Source organism: Rhopalosiphum maidis, chromosome 3, assembly GCF_003676215.2.
Source record: "Rhopalosiphum maidis isolate BTI-1 chromosome 3, ASM367621v3, whole genome shotgun sequence".
NCBI classification, from domain to species: domain Eukaryota; kingdom Metazoa; phylum Arthropoda; class Insecta; order Hemiptera; family Aphididae; genus Rhopalosiphum; species Rhopalosiphum maidis.
Genome location: NC_040879.1, coordinates 26,278,731 through 26,300,199, shown reverse-complemented (window position 1 = coordinate 26,300,199; position 21,469 = coordinate 26,278,731). Strand labels below are relative to the sequence as shown.

At 29.4% G+C, this 21,469-nt stretch overlaps 3 protein-coding genes across 4 annotated transcripts; 1 reads left to right on the top strand and 2 right to left on the bottom strand.

Moving 5' to 3' along the window:
- The first annotated feature begins 2,352 nt into the window (after nucleotides 1-2,352).
- LOC113558996 (ras-related protein ORAB-1) lies at nucleotides 2,353-6,155 on the top strand. The gene is made up of 5 exons (XM_026964587.1): nucleotides 2,353-2,941; nucleotides 3,077-3,197; nucleotides 3,479-3,526; nucleotides 4,458-4,685; nucleotides 4,864-6,155. The coding sequence occupies exons 1-5, from the start codon at nucleotides 2,928-2,930 to the stop codon at nucleotides 5,077-5,079; spliced, it is 627 nt and encodes a 208-aa protein (XP_026820388.1). The 5' UTR covers nucleotides 2,353-2,927; the 3' UTR covers nucleotides 5,080-6,155.
- A 1,592-nt stretch (nucleotides 6,156-7,747) lies between these two features.
- Nucleotides 7,748-11,352, bottom strand: LOC113558995. The gene is made up of 3 exons (XM_026964586.1): nucleotides 10,893-11,352; nucleotides 9,493-9,629; nucleotides 7,748-9,140 (listed from the first exon to the last, which is right to left on the bottom strand). The coding sequence occupies exons 1-3, from the start codon at nucleotides 11,113-11,115 to the stop codon at nucleotides 8,166-8,168; spliced, it is 1,335 nt and encodes a 444-aa protein (XP_026820387.1). The 5' UTR covers nucleotides 11,116-11,352; the 3' UTR covers nucleotides 7,748-8,165.
- Nucleotides 11,353-13,142: 1,790 nt separating this feature from the next.
- On the bottom strand, nucleotides 13,143-15,696 carry LOC113556477 (mediator of RNA polymerase II transcription subunit 10). 2 transcript variants are annotated; one of them, XM_026961442.1, is made up of 4 exons: nucleotides 15,391-15,696; nucleotides 15,223-15,306; nucleotides 13,829-14,019; nucleotides 13,143-13,759 (listed from the first exon to the last, which is right to left on the bottom strand). In XM_026961442.1, the coding sequence occupies exons 1-4, from the start codon at nucleotides 15,525-15,527 to the stop codon at nucleotides 13,521-13,523; spliced, it is 651 nt and encodes a 216-aa protein (XP_026817243.1). In that variant the 5' UTR covers nucleotides 15,528-15,696; the 3' UTR covers nucleotides 13,143-13,520. The 2 variants fall into 2 exon arrangements, with proteins under 2 accessions (XP_026817243.1, XP_026817242.1); XM_026961441.1 differs by having other exon boundaries at nucleotides 13,266-14,019; nucleotides 15,391-15,694.
- Nucleotides 15,697-21,469: the final 5,773 nt, after the last annotated feature.

Below are 21,469 nucleotides of genomic sequence, written 5' to 3'. Positions count from 1 at the left end.
TTTTTTAAATATATTTTGTCTAATAATTATTGAATATAAATTATAATCTAAGACCATTAAAACTTATCAAACAGAAACAAATAAGTTAAACTATAATCAAGCTATTAATATTTAACTTATACTTTCATGTACTTATTTTCTATATACATTGTTCACTTATAATTTTTAGGAGTACTATTATCGAAGTATAAGTGTATAATACTACTAAACCATCGAAATAGTCAACATTTACGAAATATGTAAAACAAAATGCAGACATTTTAGAAATAACGTTAAAATATGTTTTATTTTATTGCAAATCACATGAAATGAATTTGTCATTTGCAATACTTAATTTATCATGTTTTAATAAAAAAAAGTATTTATATACAAATCCCAGCCCTACTCATACTCATTATATATACATATATATATATTGATATAAATCATAATATTAACATAAAGTACGCAAAATTAATATTAATTATTTAATTTAATTTTGATCCAACTATAATAATAAAAATTATTTTTTTAATTAATAATTTATATACTAAATACCATAGTTTGATTTTTATAATATTATACTTGTTATTGATTTGACTAATAATAAATATTATTATTCATGTATTAAAAAATACATAATTTGTTTTTCCTGGAACTCGATTTATCTACAACCATTTTTCCAGGACACAATTAATAAAAATAAAGAGGTAATTGGAAACAATTCACCAATCCCGCATTATTATAGACACCTACTTAATAATATTATGTATCTATTCTAAAAAATTATAAATATATTTTATTCATCTATTTTTTAAATTCATTGTTTGAAAACTATAATTTTAAACTTTGAAAATGTCATCCATCAACCAGCACATCTAACTATTTTAGTTTTTAATATGAGGGGTAAACATTTTCAATTAGTCCATAAATTACATAGTTTGAAATTTGAATTTAATGTACTAATGTTACTTTATGTTCGTATAAAAATATCGCATCTAATACTCTTCATTTATACTATTCAATTCAAAAGAATCCCAGAAGTAAACCCACGGAAATAAAGCCTCCATGGAGAAAATGCCCGCAGAAAAATATATTTGTTATCTATATTAATATTATGTATGATTTATTAATTATATTATTATTAAATTACAGTAGGTACCTTTAATCATTGATAATAAATAAATTATAGTATTTATAATCAATGCTTTTAATCAACAAAATATTAAATAGAAAAATTATATGACATTTGTATGGACTTTTATTTCCGTGGGTTTTTTTTCCGGGATAAGTTTATTTTTCAGTTTTTTTCCATTAGATTTTTTTTCTGTGTTTTTTCCGCCTACGAATTCAAAATACCTATTTAATTATTAATAGTTTCAAGTTTCAACCAATTACGAAATCAAACATCCATTTGACAAAGGGCAAAAATATTACTTAAGTTTTGGAACCTAACAATGGTCGATGGGCCATTTTTACTTAAGAGACCTATATGGGCAATATTATCCTGGTTGATCGTTGATTACCTCTTGGCCCGACTGAAAGCTAATATGTACATCTTAATCAATGTTGAAAGCTTATAATAATAACTGATATATAGGATACAGGCATACAGCTAAGATTTTAGAGTCCATCATAATTAAAAATACCTCAGTAGTGTCATATCCGATTCTTGTTATGTATTCTACATCACCCACGAAAGGAAAAGTAATCCATAGGTATTATAATATTATGTAGGTAAGTACTATCTATAATTAATACTATGAATATGTATTTTTTTCTAGGTCACAATAGATACATAATTAACTTTTTTAACTTAGGCGAATTGCCAACCGATTAAATTGTTTTTATTCTTGATACGTTTTAGATAGGAAACCTACTCTACATGATTTCAAACTATATTTAAATAACTTGTAGTCGTATTTAGTAAAGCGTCAATGAAGACACGAATGATTTGTTGAAAAATGTCTGTACCGATTATGGCACATTCGAATGTCGATTGTGTTAGCCGTTAGGTATCTTACGACTATGATGTGGCAATTTTTTAGTTTTTTACCGATTTTTGACATTGTGCCAGGACAATTTGACTTGATCAAATAAGTATTAGTGTAATGTCATCTACCTACAATATTATTGTACCTCCATCGCCCGCACACCGGCATCACCGTCTACGTGTACCGGTACGTCACGCTATGGATCGGTCGGTAACGTTGGCCAACGTCTGTCGCGTCGTCTCGAAGCCGGCGCGGCGATGACGTTGCACATACTTTCAAGCGATCGGTGACTGCACCCGTCGCTATCGCGTCGGTCGGCAACCGTCGGTGGGCGGGAGGCGTCTCGGGGACCGGGGTATTGCGGTTACGTGCACGACACTCGAAAGAGAGCCGTCGTGTCCGTCGGCCATATTTGTTCAAGGCATCGTCGTCATCGGCACCCCTCCGCCGCCGCCAATCATCTACAACACCCCGCTTCGCCTGCCATTCATTTCGGTTATTGTGTGACGTGTGTGTGTCAGGACCGTCTGCCGCCGTGTCTGTGTATCATCGACGTTTTATCAAACGGGAGAAATAAAAGAGAAAAAAAATACACACACATACACCCGCCCATTACGCCATAGTCACCGCCGCCGTTGTTACAATATTGCGTCTTTACATAGTGCACACGGCATCGCACTTATTGTTTCCGCATCCCGACTACCCGTTTTCGCGGCGCATATCACACATACACGTCGCTCTTGACCGTTCTCGTACCGTTTCGACTCAGAACGTAGATATTATTATAACTACGTATTCGAGTGCACGGTAATAAATATTACAATAACATTCCGCAGCAGTCGGTTTGTTATCACTCGTCGTCGTATCTACGCGAACGCCCCTAAGCCTCCGCCACAGTAATCGTCTTCGTCATCGTCGTCATCTCTGAAAAACCTACCAACAAAACCCGACAACATGAGTCCGGATTAGTAAGTATCTCGCGTTAAACGCGATCTTAGGGATGTGATTTAGTGGTTACACTATGTTCCACCGCTCGACCCCCATCAATGTAGTGTCTGAAATTCAGATCGTATCGTTGCTGATGTGTCCATTTGTGTTTTTAGCGATTACTTGTTCAAGCTGCTGCTGATTGGTGATTCAGGCGTTGGCAAGTCTTGTTTGCTCTTGCGGTTTGCTGACGACACATACACCGATTCGTACATAAGCACCATTGGCGTAGATTTTGTAAGTAACTATATATAGTGTACATTATGGCTGGCAACTTAAGCCTACTTGTTTGTGGTATGTACATATATCTATAATTTTTGATGTACCACTGAAGTATTGAGCATATTTACTATCTGATTGATGCTAATCTTAAACACTAGGTCTTGAAATATTAACTTAACAAAAATTATAGATATTATGTAATAATATTTCACTATTTTGTCAGACCTAATCTACTTTTGATGATAATTTATACTTGTTTTTTTATGACAATAATAAATATACTTTTATATGTACAGAAAATCCGTACCATCAAACTGGATAATAAGACTGTGAAGCTTCAGATTGTGAGTATTATATTCAGTATATATACATATATATGTATTTTATGATTGTGAATTAAATTTTCTATGACGATTTAGTAAATCATGAATAGTAAAACAATAACTTTAAATAATCTAAGAACTACATTATTTTAAAAATCTAACAACCTTGAATTTGTTTTTATTATTTGAATATTATATCACATATGTGATAATGATTATAGGTCAATAGATATAATAGAAAAAATAATACCTGGCAATATATCATTCAATGTTTATAAGTTTCTGGCATATATCTAAGTAATTTATAGTATATTTTATATTCTTATGAAATTATCTATTGTGCTTAATATTACAATCTATTATTTAGAATATTATTCTCAATATCATACATTTTAGTATAAATATTTATTTGAATTTTTTAACAGTTGATATTAATAAAATAATTTTATAAAGGTAAACATCAATACTACTATACTACAGTAAAAGAGAATTTTGATTATTCAACTACATTTATTGGTTGAATATGCAACACAGCTTCAGTAGTTCACATTAAAATTAGGCAATTATTCTATTTCTCATTCTAATTGTACTCATTTTTTTTTTGTATGTATCTAACTACATTATATCACAGTATTATATGTGAAAAAATAGCTATAAAGCTATTATTCGTGTTTTCAATCATTTTTATTTGATCATGTTATAAAAATGATAACACCATTTTTAGTAGAGTATTTTAATAAGCAAAAACGTACTATTTATAAATACTAATTACACATAGTGTTAATAATTTATGAGTAGGAATAGCATAGTTAATCATATTTAAATTTAATTAAAATTCTAGTGTCATCGTATAAATAAAATTTAATATTCACAAATTATGAAAACTTTTTTCTTTATTATATATAAAAAAAAAAAAAACTATCAATAACATAATTTTTTTTTTTATATTTAGTGGGACACTGCCGGACAAGAACGCTTCCGTACAATCACCTCATCGTATTATCGTGGAGCACATGGCATCATTGTTGTGTATGATTGCACAGATATGGAAACATTCACTAATCTAAAACAGTGGCTAGAAGAAATAGCTAGGTATGCATGTGATAATGTCAACAAACTACTGGTGGGTAACAAGTGTGATTTGCATGACAAGCGTGCTGTGGATGAAGCAACAGCTAAAGTTAGTATAAGTGTTAATTAAAGATCTTTCATATAATAGTTATCGTAATACAAAGCAAAACCATACCAAATTATTGTTAATGATTACAAAAGTTGAAAACTATAATAATAACATTATTAAATATGATTATCCAAAATAATAACATTTAATTCATGAATTTTTTTATATACCCAACCAGGAATATGCTGATCATCTGAAAATCCCGTTCCTGGAAACATCTGCTAAACAAGCAACTAATGTGGAATTGGCCTTTTTAACTATGGCTGCCGAGATCAAGAACCGTATCGGGCCACTAGATGGGCAAGGGCCAGGAGGTGCAGCTGACGGGGTTGGAAAAGTAACAATTGATTCAAAATCATCAGACACATCTGGTGGGTCTGGTGGTTGCTGTTAATGATGAAATGACGCTGTCGTCGTAAGCATTGCAGCACGCTTGTGGAAAACTATCGTTGCTGATGATGAAGAATTGAGCCACAGACAGAGATAGATGATATATATTTACAACTACTAATTAAAACAAAATATAAGCTGGGGAAATACATTTCTGAATCCAAAATACATAAAAAAAATATTATAGAAGTGTGCCATTGGCATGCTTACCGCCAATTCACCCCTACCCACTACTGTCTTAAATTATTATTTTTCAACGCGTTTATTTTGTGTACATATACATATATATTTTATTATTATTATTATTATTATTATTATTATTACCTATAATTATTAATTACGTCATCGTAGCAGCATCAGTCGTGGTTTGTTCTTTATTATTATTATTTTTATTCCGATTCTTTATATTATTATAATAATTATTAATTTTATTCGCATACAACATCCTACAGTACCAAAACATTCCCATTTACCTCTGTGAACAACCAGTTAAAAAAACTAGAAAATAATTCGACAAAAACCTATTGTAATTTTGTCGATGAATCTCCTTTATCCCTTACACAACACACATACACACTGTTATTATTCAATTACATAGATTTGTATGCGAATCCTCCCTCCGCACTTATGCACATTGTGAAAACCCTATTTTTCTAGAATTCTCTAAAACCACTCATGGAATCAAAACCTCTTTTAAATATATACTACATAATATTATCTGCCTGCCAGCTAACAGTTAATTAACATATATTATCTGTAAACATGTATGTACTTTTATATATTATTATTATTATTACTATACATAGTTTTTTCTCATGATTTTTTTTCTTTTTTTGTTACACGATTAATAAATATATATATATTTATATAATACAATACAATAATATAAGAAATAGAAATTAATAAATGAAAATGACCGTCGTTATTTAGTTTTGTGTATGTAGCCAATCTTGATAGAATCATAATTATACAATGACTACTAGATAAAACAACACTTAAATGTCAAATCAAGTAACACAAGGAACCTTTTTTTTTATTTCTTATGAATGTTTTATTATAACACATGCTGAATTATTTTTATTGTTAAGTCTTATTCGTTCAAAATTTCAATTGCTTGAAATATTTGTAATATTGTTTAATGGTGCATGGATTATATGGTTTTTTTGAATATGGGATGATACACAACTTTTTAATAATGTTCAATAGGTTCCTAGATCCATCCTACAATCAAGAAATAATTAAAAAATTATTTTTGTTCAGTAGTTCAATAATTAATGACAAATATTTATAAAAATCTAAATTAATTATATTATTTTGTACTATGTTCAGTGAGAAAATATGCAGTGGCCTGACAAATATGTGTTATCCTGTATGTCCCTACGCGATGATGCCTTGCTATAATTACTATTAGCTTTGGTGAAAATTTGTCAAATAAAGATACACTCATTCTATGTATTCTTTCACTGAACAGGGTATAGTAAAATCATAAAATATATTGAACAATGTAATCATTAATACAATGTAGTTTTTATAACCAACAATATCTCTTTGGAAAAGTAGATATATAATAATTATAATTATATGTATTTATTCATAGTATATAATTCATGAAATCAGAAGTTTTATATTATAATGCTATAGTTTTTATTAAAGAGTTTACTAATAATTTTTAATCTAACTAATCAATTAATGACTTGAGATTTCTACTAACAAAGATTTTATTTTCATAAAAATATTTTTTTTCAAGATGAAATTTTTTTTAAACAGTATGTAATTAGTTAAAACGTTTGAAATATGATGTTTATGTGCAGCTGAAATTGATAAAATATTGATAATACTAACTAATAAGTAAAAAAAAAAAAATGCAATATAATTATTGATTATGATTATAAATTTATAATTTATCATTATTTATATATCTTATGTTACATAACGGAAATATGCTAAAGTATTCTGAAATACTCTCTGAAGTCAAAATATGCACTAATATGCAAAAACAACTTTTTTTGACAGATTCTACAGGTTATGAAATGCAAACACTTCTTACTCTCATCAAACAGCATACAGTTAATAAAAATATGTTTTTGCATAAAAATCCGGACTCTAGTAATAACTTACTGTTTTAAAAAAAATGTATTAACTTATTATGATATCTTAAATTCAATCAAACGCTAAAAATATTGATAATTCAATTGTTACGCGAGAAATTAAATGTTGCAATTTATTAATGTAAACAATTTAAATTGATAGGTCATGATTTGAAACAGTCAATGGATTAGTATTTATATTTTTTATTCTCAATTAACTGCAGTAATTTAATAAATAATGTGTTTCATGAATTTAATTTGGAGACTATTTTAGGTTGCAGTAAAAAAACATTGGTATTCAAACCTTATACATTAAATTGCACAACACTTGAGGTTTGTAAAGGTTGGTAACAAGTAGAGGTGTTCCCATTTATTTTTTTGAGAGCATGCTGTCATCAAATACCAATATATAAACATTTAATACAATACAATATGCAGTATATCCATAATATTGTAAAAAAATCTTGAGAATATACGACGTATATGTAGTATACCCTATGGGAACACTCCTGGTAACTTAGAAATAAACTTAAAACAAATAAATAAAAAAAATTATTTATTAGTAACTTTATTCACATCAACGTCCTAGTTGATTAACTTTTGTTTACAAATTAAAAAAATTCACAATAACTACTCAAAATAATAATAAGTATTTGTTTAAAATACTCAAAAATAAAAAAATAATAATAATAGTATAAAAGAAACAACGCTACTCGCAGGTAGGTACACTTATATAAAAAAATCAATAAACGAGATTTTTCAACAATAAAGTACGTTTAATGGATAAACAACAGGAACTACTTAGTCTGCGCATCAAAGAAAAAAAAAACGTCATTTCCGCGCGAATTTTTAAAATGTCACACAAAACGTAACTACGTAGTATGGGCAATATTATAATTCAATAACTTAAAACAAAAAGAAAGCTAAAACTGGTTAGCTCTCGCAACAAATAGCACCGACCTTGGTAATTTTTATGTTTTTAAATGATTTTTTTCTCCTGGTATCATTTGCTCGGCGTGGCGGACGCGGCAATCTCGTACGCACGACGCGCGGCAATTTTCCTGAATGACAACGCCGTCGCCACTGTAGTTTGACCGGCCGCTGCTACTCCTCCTCCGTCCTCGTCACCCGTACCGATGTTCCGGTACATCAAGGCCGACATGCTGGACTGGCGCGTCCGCTGTAGTGGTGGACGGGTGCCGCAACACCATCGCCAGACAGACAGCGCGTTCACGGATACTGTTCCCGTCACGGATGACAGATACTGGCGCAGATCGTCCTCGTCTAAGGAACACCGCTCACCAACGTCCTTCATCAGCTCAGATACCGTCAGGCACAGAGATTGGACGTCTGCCGCGGCGGCGGTGCCACTGTCCGCTGACAATTTGGTAGCCGCATCGAATCCGCCCAACTTGTACACGATCCTATCACCATCCTTGACTGTGAACACGTTAGGGCGGGTGACACGGTTGTGCGCGTACATCTTGCCGTCGTGCAAATAGTGGAGCGCGCACGAAATGTGCTCCAACACCATGCGGCAGTCGGCAACATTGTTAATGCGCAGCGATGATAGGCTCGCCTGGCACTGTTCCGTTTGCATGTAATGATAACGGGCGTCCGACCAGTTGCAGAAGTACGAAACTATATATGGGTGTGGACCAACAGCCGCCAACACTTTAGCCGTCTCGATAGAACCATTGGCTGCCGGGCCGGCATCTGCCACGCTCACGATGTAATCAATGCCCTCGAACACTGACAGACATTTGAACTGTTTGCAGATGGGTGTCAACGGTGTCAGTACGGTATTGTTTTCTCTTTCCGTGTCAGTCGTTTGTAGATCTGAGCCAGCAAGCATACAGTGGTCGTATTGTCCAGGGAATCCATCATCATCCTTACAGGGACTGTGTTTGTTCACTACAAAACCGCGTGCTGACAGAGAGTCGATGATAGTTTGATAAGGATTGACTTCTGTAGTCATCTAAAACCAAAGCATCTTTTTACTATAAAAATTTCCCCAAAAGCTAAATTAGTGACAATAAAATACAGTATTGTACTGCATTACCATGTTCACAAATAGGCCCAATTTTAAAGTATAACCTTTAACTAATATTTTGAATTGAAAAAAAATTAAGTTATATTATAATCAAACTGTCACAAACAAATTTATAATTTATATAAGCTTATAGCCATTTTAGTTAAAACTGTAACAATTAATTTTTATAAAATCCCAATTAAAAATAAATTTGACCACTAAAAAAACCACAATGGAACATTTTCCATCCTCTCCTCTTTAACATGGCTTGCAATCCAATTATTTTATTATTACTTACTTTTTCTTCTAGTTCATTAATTGGTTGAGAGTTGATAATAATTTGTTCATTAACAAGTTTATCGATACTGATTTTTTCTTCTTCATCGAACAGCAAACGTCTGGAAACATAATTCCGTTTCATTTGTCCTATTGATTCTGTGATAATATATAACAAAAAGAAATATATTATTATCAGTTATTACTATATTAATTATTGAGTAATTACTAGTATACACGTATTAAACATTACTACCTATAAATAAGCTATCAATAAAAACATTAATTTGAAATGATATATATAAATACTCAAGCCCATTAATCTTTAACTAGGACACAATTCTCAGAATCAAAATTTACTCTACATTCCTAAATTATTTTAAAATAGGTCGAATAATTTCTAGTCATAATATTACTAGTAGTCAGTACAAATATATAAAAAATAAATTTAAAGTAATTATAAACAAAAAAATGTAAGTTAATTAAGGTTATTAGGTAACTTGATATTTGCATTAAATTGTATTAAAAAAATGTAGATTATTTTCAATAAAAATTCTATTACTGAACATTATACTCAGACTACCATCATCTATGTTCAAACAGGAAATTCTAAGAAATTCTAATAAACAAATATCAATAAACAATATCCGTATATCCATTTACCAAGTTTAATAATGCGATGATAGCTGGCTATTAGAAAAAGTGGTGTGGGTATTTGGGTATGCTAATTAATTTCTCAATCATTGCATCATTTATATTACCAATGTCCTATTTCAAATTAATATTATATAATATGAAGGTAACCTATATTGTAAAAAACCTATTATTTCCCAATTACCCATAATAGTTTCACTCCACTATGGTAGTCAAGATTACATTATAATACAGTGATTTATTAAATATAGCAAGATGAAAAATTAAATGGAATCAGTCATCACTAACATCAAATGACATGTTATTCAGTAATAAAATTATTATATTTATAGAAAATTAGTTGATGTTTCAATGTCATTGAATCCTAAACATTCGAACAATAAGACTCCCATATCCCATTACATTTATTTTCCAGTACGATGGTTGAAACAAATATTGTTATTTAGGTTTCACAATAGGTACTTTTTAAATTATATTTCATTAACCTAATTACAACATTTATATAATTTACTCATAGAAAATACAAAATTAAATGAGTGTTCTGACCGATCAGTGTTAGATTTAAGTTAAATTTTAATCAAGAAAGTACCTGTGTAAGTGTTGATTTCATAACAGTCGAATAAAATAAACTATACAGAGAGCTATGATACTACTTCAGATGTCGTAAAATATTTTAATATAATAACCATGATTACTTGATAATCTCAACGCAAGGACACTACATTATAATAAATATATTATTTCCGACAATGATAGTCGAGTACATACTTTTCGATAAGTCCACCGATGCCGGAGAAACGGACAAAATCGGTGATAGAGGCGAGTCCGATTGTTCGGTCTTTTGAGGGGCTGCGGGTTGTTGAACCCCTAAGGCACAAGCCAAATCATCGTCATCCGCAGACGTCCACTGGCCTCCGGGTACATAGAATTTGTCTGTGTTATTTTCGCCGCCGTCTTCTTTCCTCTTGATACGCTTCACGTACTTATCCATTGCGGGTGTTTTTACGGACTAGACAAATCACGAACGGCCGTCAAACATCGTCGGAAACTGAATAACTGATAAGGTTTTCTTGTTTTTTAGTAATTCAAACCTTTTTGAAGACACAACACGACCGTTATTATTATTGTTACCGTTTAATTATTAATTAGGTGTTAATACTGTTGTGTGATGATATTGACAACTTATCACGCACGTGTTCGAGGGACGACGTTAACACAGCAATAATGACTACGGAGAACGGAATGCCGGTGTCGACCGTCGCGCGTCGTTGGCCGTTATTCATGTAAGCGGCAACATGGCGCAACACGACGATATTCCGGCGCAATGCGTTATCACGACAATTGTCCTACGCGACATTACAACAACCGTCTGCTAGCCACCATCTACGGTCGTACTACGAATAGAAAGAGCAGGACTCTCAACATTCCAACTACATTATATTAAATTACATGGTACCATGCAATAATATAGTAGTGTTATATCCCGAATTTTTTTTTTAATATTTCAAGAGAACTTTCGATTTTCTTGGGTAGCTATAAACCTGAGAGGTGGTCGTTTCACAAATCACATGTATTTAATATTATTATAAGGTAAAGAATAATATTATATTAGATGGTAATATATATATATATAATAATTAATAACTAATAAGTAATTTCCATAATCTATAAACGGCATAAACCAATAATTAAAGAATAGCATCATCGCAGAATGATGCAATCCGTAGACCAATAGTATCTGTAGGTTGGTGAATATGAAACAATATTATGTGACAAAATAGTTTTTTTGGTTTAATATAATCTATATTTTGGTTTATAGAAGAATAATAATTCTTTTTGAACAGATATACATAAAATAAAATATTTTATAATGGCAAATTGTATTAGAATAATTTTACTAAAATAATTTATACCACTTCACTCGAGTGAAAAAAATGTAACTCATAAAAGGAATAAAAAATAAAATCAGTGGTGGGGCGAGGTAAAATTTATAAGTGGGCAAAGTAGACTTAATGAGGCCCTTTTTAAATTTTTTAGTAAACATTTAAGTAATATTTAATAAATATTAAAATTTAAAGTTTTTTAAAACCATAAACTAATTATTAACCTTTTATTTGCAAATATAGTTTTAGTATAATTTTATTTACACATAATTATAAAATTAAATACATATTTTTTAAATTAATAATACTATAAGAAGTTTCAATTTTTTTTTATTTACAAGAAATGGACTTTTTGGCTTTTTGCTTCACTATAAATGTTTTAAATATATCTTCATAATTTAAATTATATGCAATTTTCATTTCAATGGACAAAGATAACATTTGGCAACAAAGTATACACAATACACGTGTTGACTGTAGAGGAATTCCAAGAAACGATCATTATTAGACATTAATAGTTTAATACTGACAATACTGTTTCTGTCAAATTGTTCAATTTTAACTGACGCTCATGTGTATTTTTTAATATACAATAGTAACAAAAAATAACTACATTGGTACAAAATACAAAAATGTATTCTAATATGATGAATTATTGACGAGTAATGTAATTATTATGTTTATATTTTTTTTTTACAATAAAATAATTTCATTGATACAATAAGCCCTTTAGAACGCGAGGCCCTTTGATGTGCGAGGCCGTGGACAATAAAATACATATTTTATTTTTTTTTCTCTTCCGACTATTAATGTACATTGTACAAATCAATAATCACCAATTAATTTTTAATTAATTTAGTACTTACAATCTTACTTTACTTCCAATAGCTTGGAAGACATGGTGATTTTTAATAAAGGTATCCTCCAGATAAGTCTTAAACATTTTCATAACAAAAAAAAAAATGCAAAATTCTATTAATAATACATTTGGTGTGTATTTACAATAAATTGAATTAAATTAAATTGTATTAATTATTTAAAGATATTTATACATCACAGATAACAAAATGTTATTAACTAAAAATTAAAATTAATAAATATTTCAACCACATATATTTCTATTTGCTAAATTTACAATAAAATAATAATAATTTATATAGTTGTGTTATGTTTACAACAATTCAATTATAATTATCACTAATTAGAATAATGTTTAAATAATCTTAAAGTAATAAGAAGAAAAATGTGATACAATACAATTTATACATTGTTAATCTATAATAGTTATTCAATTAAACTAATTAATATCTATGAAAAAGTTAAGAAATTAAGATTGATATAAAAAATACTAAATTTATCAATATTATTCCCTACTCATTATTATTTTTACCAACATTATTGGTAAAAAATAATTAATGAGTAAGTTTTATAATTCACAAAAACACAATTTAAGATCTCAAATCTTGAAATTATTAATTACAATACATAGTTTAAAAGGTACAAACATTTAATACTAGGTACCTGGAGGGCCCCCAATATTGTTACTGTTACTGCCAGCAGATACAGTGGATACGCCATCACAGCCTAATAATGACGTAATATTTGGAGAAATTGATTGCTGTTGAGAGTTAGTTAAGCAAGAAGATGCAGATGACAAGGAAGAAGCGTTGTTTAGTTGTTGCTGCTGTTGTTGAATTGATAAACTTGATCCTCCAAGTAAGTTTTGCTGTTGCTGTTGAGAATTTGGTCCTCCTAATGAAGTGACAGATGATAACATATTTAGAGGGGGTGGCGGCGGTGGTGCTACAACACTGCTAGTACCATAACAATTGCTACGCAATGCTCTATACTTATTAAGTTCATTAGGGAATGTTTGCCCCAAGTCTGTGAGTACATTGGCTTTGAATTTTTTTAAAGCATCAATTTTTCCTTTGACCTGTTCATTTTTATGTAAGGCTTTCTCAATACAGTCTTTGGTATAAAGCTGAGGATTACGTCCTCTATCAATGTACCTAATTTGTAAAAAAGAAACAAAAGCAATGAATATAAAAAATGTTATAAACATTGCCTACATTTAACTCTGATAAATAAGACTCAAATCATACGCAGTAAAAATGTTGGTACTTGTTTGTCATTGCCTTGCAACCAGATGATCATCTATTGTCTTATTAAATTGATTGCCAGTATTAAATATTATGCAAAATAAATTATTAAAATTATTTTTTAGCAATATTTTAAAATAAGTTAACACTTTTTGTAAAATAGGTATGAACTTTAAATTAAAACCATATACAATATAGTGACAAACCGAAAATATGTGTTAGAAAGTTTCAATTAACATTATGAAATACAATTTTAAATGTTATATGAGGTATTTACCCTTTTTCCTTAAATAAATAATATGTTAGACCAGTGGTCATCAACTGGTGGGTTGTGTAAGCTTTAAGATTTGGTTGCAATAAGTCTTCTATTTAAAATTTAAAAAATTCATATACATATATATTATAATATATTATGCATGTCATATGACATCAGATAAAATAATTTTTGAGTAAATCAAACTATTTTATATTTATAGAAGATAAGAATGACTAATCAAATATAGGAATTGTATAGTGATAGCCAGACTTAATCAATAAAAAATCCTATAATTTAACTATACATTTTATAGATTATTTTTATAAATTACTGTTGTTGTTGTTGTGTTTAGACTGTTCAGAGTATATAATGTTGTATTATAAAATATAAATGTTAGTTGCATTTAGTCTAGTGGTCTAGCAATATTATAATATTAACATACTGTCGTATTAGATTTTGGTTTTCATACATGGCTAATAAAGCTAATATGAGTCACAAAAAATGTATGGTAAGAAAAGTGGATTGCGAGTCAAAAAAGTTGAATACCACTGTGCTAGACTAACGTACATGTAAGTTATTATATAAACACAAATATCAATAATGAATAAAGAAATTTTAAATTTTAGATTGAAGACTGCCGACATTATCTAGAGGCAGGATGATAAATTTTATAAGAGTTAGTAGCAAGGTAATAACAAACAAGTACCCAGTTTTTTTATTTAATTGGATCAAATTTACTTTTAACCTAGCGCCTTAATAAAATGTAATAGGTTTAATGATGCTTAAATTATGTACGTCTAGGCCCTACAGTAGAATGTATAAGACTGTACTTATAACAGTATTTTAATTATACTCACTCAAATACTTCCAAAGGCACATGAATGTCTTGTACATTGGATTTCAGTTTATTAATTTCTTGTAAACCACTGACGGCATTTTGACTGCATATAATAATAAACAAAAAATAATAACGAACAAAAATTCTAGAAAATTATAAAAATCATCAATAATGAAATATCTAATACATTTTTTGATTTAGAACGGTCTGCCCTTGGGGTTGAAAATCGGCCACTATGATTCGTATTTGCCGCACATTTTCTACAAACATTTCCAACTGAGTTTCCAAGTCTTCCAACGGCGACGATGAACTCGACGAAGCCATTATAGCGATATCAGGTTAAAACGAGACAATGGTTGATTATTTACGCACGATACATAATATAAATTATAATAGTAAATAATGTTAACTGAAATCCTTAGTAAAGTTACAACGTTGAGCACTTAACATAGCCGCTGACCGACTGGCGACTACACTACGACTAATCGTATGGGTTTAGTCATTGTTTTGACTTTTATTGTTATCAAATAATATTTGATATCAACAACGAAACTTGTAAGATATTCACTTCCATGACCACAGCACAAATCTTGTTTTGAAGTCACCGCCAAACATTTCAAGCGAGCCCTGTGCCAATAATTCCATAGTAGCCGTAGTGTATTATGCAATTATATTGCACCTATTATTGTATAAAAAACATGAATGATCAGTGGCGAGCCCAGCGGGTAGGCCGTCCCGGGCAGACCCAGCGGGTAGACAGCGTGCCCAGCGGGTAGGCACGGGTCAACCTTGTTTTGAAATAGTTATTATTAATATTTTTTACATCATTATTATTTAAATTTTATAGAAACATAATGTTATAACTTTTTTTTTGTATAATACAATACGAAATTAAATCATTTTGGAACAAAATTTATTTATTTATTATCCATTTATATCAAGCGTTTATACGTGTTAATAATAATTCTTTGCTTTGTCGCAAATAATTGAGACTACAGTACTAGCTGCTTATCGCCTATCGGGCGACAATAAAAAATATTAGCTAAATAATATTCACAAAATAATTGTTATATTTTATAAATTTGTTACTGACAGTCTCCACCGACAATCGTCAGCAATTTGACAAGATAATGAATATGAATAAAAAATGTTATTTTTTGGTTTTAATAATTTATTACGGCGCGTACCTAGACGTGTTGTCTAATGTAACTAATGAGTAATGAGTGATCCAACTCATTCGAACTTTTGTCTGTTTTTGTCTATTTACACTATGAGAATAACCTAAATACATTTTTTTTTTATTTTGCTTATAATTTGATTACTAATTAAATTAAAATAACTATAACCGGGCCTGTCCTACATTTTGATCCTGGGCACGCCTCTGCAAATTATGTTTTTAATCGAGATTATAACTATAAAGCCATAAAGGGAAGGGAGCAGGGAGTTACCCACATAAAAAGGATCTGTGTATTTTGTATAATAGTATTATTACTGACTACCACACGATTGCGTACGATAAACAATTAATTTTAATATTTACACCAAAGTTAAACGATTACGTATGATTTGCTGTGTAACGTTGTCACATTTAAGTTTTTATTTATGAGTAAAAATTAAATTTTGAAAAAATGACAAGTCAAAAACATAAGTCAAAATATTAAAAAAAAATAATAAAAGGTTAAAACAATGAATTGAAAAGTGTATTCGTTTTAAAATTGTATAGGTACCTTGGTACCGCTTAAATAACTAATTTTTGACAAATATTAAATATATTGTAATATTTTTAAGAAATTTGTACTTAATATATTTACTAATATATTTTAGAATTTTTAATGTGTCAGTTAAGACTAAAGGTTGGAATGAAAAAAAGTAATTTAAGTAATAATCATCGTTTATGGGCGCATATACTCATAACATATTCATAATAAATGTATTATGTAATATATTAATATGAATACGTGTATAGTGCGTTCGCGTCTTTCTAATTAAGGTTTTTAATGCATTAAATCCATAGCCTTAATTATTACTAACCATAAATACTATAAACAATTCAAAATGTATACGCCTATTATACTACGATGTGTACTTAATAAATAATATATTACTACTTGTTAACAATATAACAACGTAACAAACCTGCAACTATACGTTATATGGGTATAATGTATTGAGCTACTCAATACATTCCAATTATTAATATTATCATATGATTTCCTAATACACTAGTGTATATTTTCAAGACATTGGTAATAAAAATATATAAATTAAGTACCTATAAGTCAATATTTTTTAAACCAGGATATAAATATATTTTGGGCATATAATTTTAAGTTATTAATAGTTATAGTTGGTTATTATGTTTGTACTTTGTATTAAGAGGACGCCATACCCGTATGTGTAGTCTGAGTCTTACAAGCACTGAAGTACGTAACATAGCAAATTTATGTCCAGCAGATCACGTTTAGCTCCGTTAGTTTAAAAATTATAAAGTAAATCGATTTATTATGAAACTTGATGTCTGGTGGTAAGAACATTATCAAGTTGCCCCCGACTTATTAATATCTATATCGATCGTACGGGTCATTGCCCGCTGCCAATCAGTTGTACCGTGTGGATGTCCGGTGTCCCCGCCATCAATAATCATCAGCCGCGTCCGAGTTGCCACCGCCGATACCGCACCACGGGATAACCGATAAGTGTTAATAATAATTTAATATTATTATAATTGTCTAATTATTATTTTTTTATTATTATCATTGCTGGTTCAGTATTATTAATTATCTTTTGTAAGTGCGTGCCGGCCGGTCAAGCCTGCTTACTAGTTGCGGTCATGGATAATTTTTGAGCTAAGCACATATAATAGTTGCGGTTGCTGCAATTGTAGATAATGTCTAAGTTGCGGTCACAGTAAAGACTGAGCTTTTACACTGATAATAAAATGAATTAAAAATTTAGAATTGAAATTATATATTAGTAGTATGATATTATAATGAGTACCTAAAAAATTTTATTTGAAATTTGAGTTTAATAAGCAGAATAAGTAATCCAATCTGGAAATTTTGTTGGTATGTACAAGTTTCATGCCTTTATATTAGAGTTGACTTTAGAGCTATTAAATACCATTTGATGTAAGTTTATACTATATAATATACTGTATAGTAATCTTAAATGATTATTAACCGTTACCGTAGTCTGTTAACTGAAGTCCATCACTGTTGTTTTTGAAATATAAAAATACTATACATTAAAGAAATATTTATATATTTTTGTGCTTTTATCCCATTATTGAGTTATTAAAGCGCAAACAGTGACCGCAATTAGTAGGTAACCTTTTAATTGGTTGATTGCAATTAGTAATCATCGATATTTTTATTATACCTAAACGGCTACACCTATGACCTATATACTGTTATACTATTATTGGTAGATTATATTGTTACACTCATCCCATACCGGCGCGAGTTGTAATTAACCGCCATACATTGTAGGAGTTACACGGCGCCAACAATAACTGCGAATCATAGGCGGAGATTGGGGGGTCTTACGGGGATTTAGCCCCCCCCCCAAAAAAAAAAATAAATAAATAGTTTGAAGTTAAAGCTTCTTTAAAAATATTAAACAAACAATATAGTAATTTTGTACAGTTTGTAGAATTTTTATCATTATTTTATATTCTTATATCCACAATTATATAAATGTACCTATTACAGTGGTTCTCAATCTTTTTAGTACCACGGCCCAAATTTACCCTGAAAAATCTTTCACGACCCATATGGTTTCACTTTTCAAAAAGTAGTTATAAAAAACAAAATTTGTATTATATAAATATGTATAAATTTGTAATATATATTTAGTATTTTATAGGTTTATAACCAATTTATTTTTATAAATGTACTTTTAATAATGAGGTGTATGCGAAATATGTGATTGTTTTCTGTTATGGTTAATAACAGCATTGACATCATAATTCAAAAAATTGTTCACAACCCACTAAAAATTGACTGACGACCCACACTTTGAGAAATGCTGACCTAGTACATTACATATTTACATACATACTATTTACCAATTTATTATTTACGGTAACATACCGAACAATAAAGACATTATTATTGGTGATATTGAAGATATTAAAAAGAATATTTCACCTCAAGTATTTCCTAATCTTTATAAAATGATACAACTTGCTTGTTCTGCTACGTGCGAAAGAAGTTTTTTTGCTATGAGGAAAATAAAAACATGGCTAAGAACATCTATACATCAAAAAAAAATTTAATGAATTTTTAATATAATATATTGAAACTAAAAGACTAAAGCTTTAAGTAATGAAGTTATTTTAAATACTTTTAACAAAAAATGTAATATAATAATAATAAATTAATTTAAAAATGGTAATAGTATTTTATTAATTATTTTTTTTTTTATGTTTGTAATTATTTAAGTTAATATGATGAAGAGAACAATTTTTATGAGTGATTTAATGTAAAAATTAGTTTGTTGGAGATGTGAGGTCTGCTGAGCCCCCTCAATATTTCACAAGATCTCCGCCTATGCTGCGAATGAACTTATTTTTATTCGAATGAACTAATAAAATACAGTGAAAACTCTTTATAACGAATCTGAAGGGACCAAGAAATTTCTTTCGTTAAATGGAGTTTTCGTAATAGAGCCAGAGAGGGTTTAAAAAAAAAAAACAATATTTTCGTAATTATAAAATGAATATATTTGATATCGATAATAATGGTATTATTACGATATTAAAAGTAGATAATGAAAGAATGTAATCGTTCTTGGAAATTTCGGCAGTTTTACCGATTACTTTTATAATTTATAATACGATAACAGGCAAATTGTGTTATAAAACATAAAATATTGTTTCGTTATTGAGAGTGACTATACGTTATAGTCTTAAAGAGAATGAATTGGCTAATGGGTTACAAAGCAAACCAACCATTGTAGTGTTTACGTTGTATTGAGTTTTTCGTTGTAAAGAGTTTCGTTATAAAGGGCGTTCACTGTATATTTAAGAGTACCTCATAATCTTTTCATTCGTATAATTATATTACATTATGGTTTAATCTTTTTGAAAAAAATAACACTTAAATAAATTATATTACGAATTTACTATGTATTATATTCACTGCAGTAAGCGTGTGTAATATTGTTTTGCCATTCGTGACATCGTGTACCTATAGATATTTTACGTCTAAACTGACTATTTTAGTTTTAACTCGTAGCTAGTACTAGAATTGCAGAGTGAGGGCTAGCATAATATTATTATTTAGAAGTACTAGTACTCTTATGGGTTATGACAATTGACAGTGGTGTATTATAATTTATAATATAATTGTTATTATTTCATTAATATTAAACCAAAATATGATATAATTATACGAATAGAAAGATTATGAGTTACTTAATATATTTAATTAGTTCATTAAAAAAAAAAATAAGATAATTAGCAGTTATTTTACGTTAAAATAAAAATGGATAAATATTGCTGTGAATTCTATCTGACGAACGAATCTGTTACATCACGCGCAATGTCAAAATTTACCGTACCTAAACTTAACTAACGAACAAATTGTCAATTGTCATAAACGAATTTTAGTGGTATCATTTTTTTCGTCATAGTATATACTATAATTTAAGCCTAAGAACATTTTTTAGTTGGATTGTCCTTTAAGATATAAATATAATTATAATAGAAAAATTATTACCAAGCGTAGTGAAAACCGATTATTAGACATTTTTATAGATAAACGCCGAAGCTCAAAATAAATAAATATGGTGTAACTCTTACAAATCACTTTCGCTATAGTCGGTGTCTCGGTGGTGTCACGATTACAGATACTAATTACTAAATAGAACTATTATTGTATATGTATAGAACTTTCTAGGGTACTTTCCTGTTATACGAGACTATCACGATTTTTGACAACATCACAATCCTGTTATTTAAGACTACCAAAATGATACTTTCCTGTTATACGAGACTACGGCTATTTTCGTGACTACCAACCAAGACTACCTCCTTTATCGCGACTACCACAATTAGCTGTACGATGTCCACGCGCTGCGTTCTAGCATAACAATTCACAATTGTTATATTTTCTATTATATTATTAATTATTATACATTTATACAGGGTGATTTAAAATTTATGTTAAAGCCATTTTAACACATCGATATTCAAAATAGAGAACAATTTATTATACAAAAGTTTTTTGACGTAGAAACATCTAAAATGATTATACAACACTAAT

What these genes read in the sequence shown, in the direction of transcription:
- LOC113558996 (XM_026964587.1), top strand. An exon ending in GCACCATTGGCGTAGATTTT is followed by an intron (nt 3,198 to 3,478) that starts GTAAGTAACTAT and finishes TTATATGTACAG; the next exon opens with AAAATCCGTACCATCAAACT. An exon ending in AGACTGTGAAGCTTCAGATT is followed by an intron (nt 3,527 to 4,457) that starts GTGAGTATTATA and finishes TTTTATATTTAG; the next exon opens with TGGGACACTGCCGGACAAGA.
- LOC113558995 (XM_026964586.1), bottom strand. Translation starts at nt 11,115, where the DNA reads ATGGATAAGTACGTGAAGCGTATCAAGAGGAAAGAAGACGGCGGCGAA. An exon ending in ATCGGTGGACTTATCGAAAA is followed by an intron (nt 9,630 to 10,892) that starts GTATGTACTCGA and finishes ATATTATCACAG; the next exon opens with AATCAATAGGACAAATGAAA. An exon ending in TTAATGAACTAGAAGAAAAA is followed by an intron (nt 9,141 to 9,492) that starts GTAAGTAATAAT and finishes CTTTGGTTTTAG; the next exon opens with ATGACTACAGAAGTCAATCC.
- LOC113556477 (XM_026961441.1), bottom strand. Translation starts at nt 15,527, where the DNA reads ATGGCTTCGTCGAGTTCATCGTCGCCGTTGGAAGACTTGGAAACTCAG. An exon ending in ACCGTTCTAAATCAAAAAAT is followed by an intron (nt 15,307 to 15,390) that starts GTATTAGATATT and finishes TATTATATGCAG; the next exon opens with TCAAAATGCCGTCAGTGGTT. An exon ending in GTGCCTTTGGAAGTATTTGA is followed by an intron (nt 14,020 to 15,222) that starts GTGAGTATAATT and finishes TTTACAAATTAG; the next exon opens with GTACATTGATAGAGGACGTA.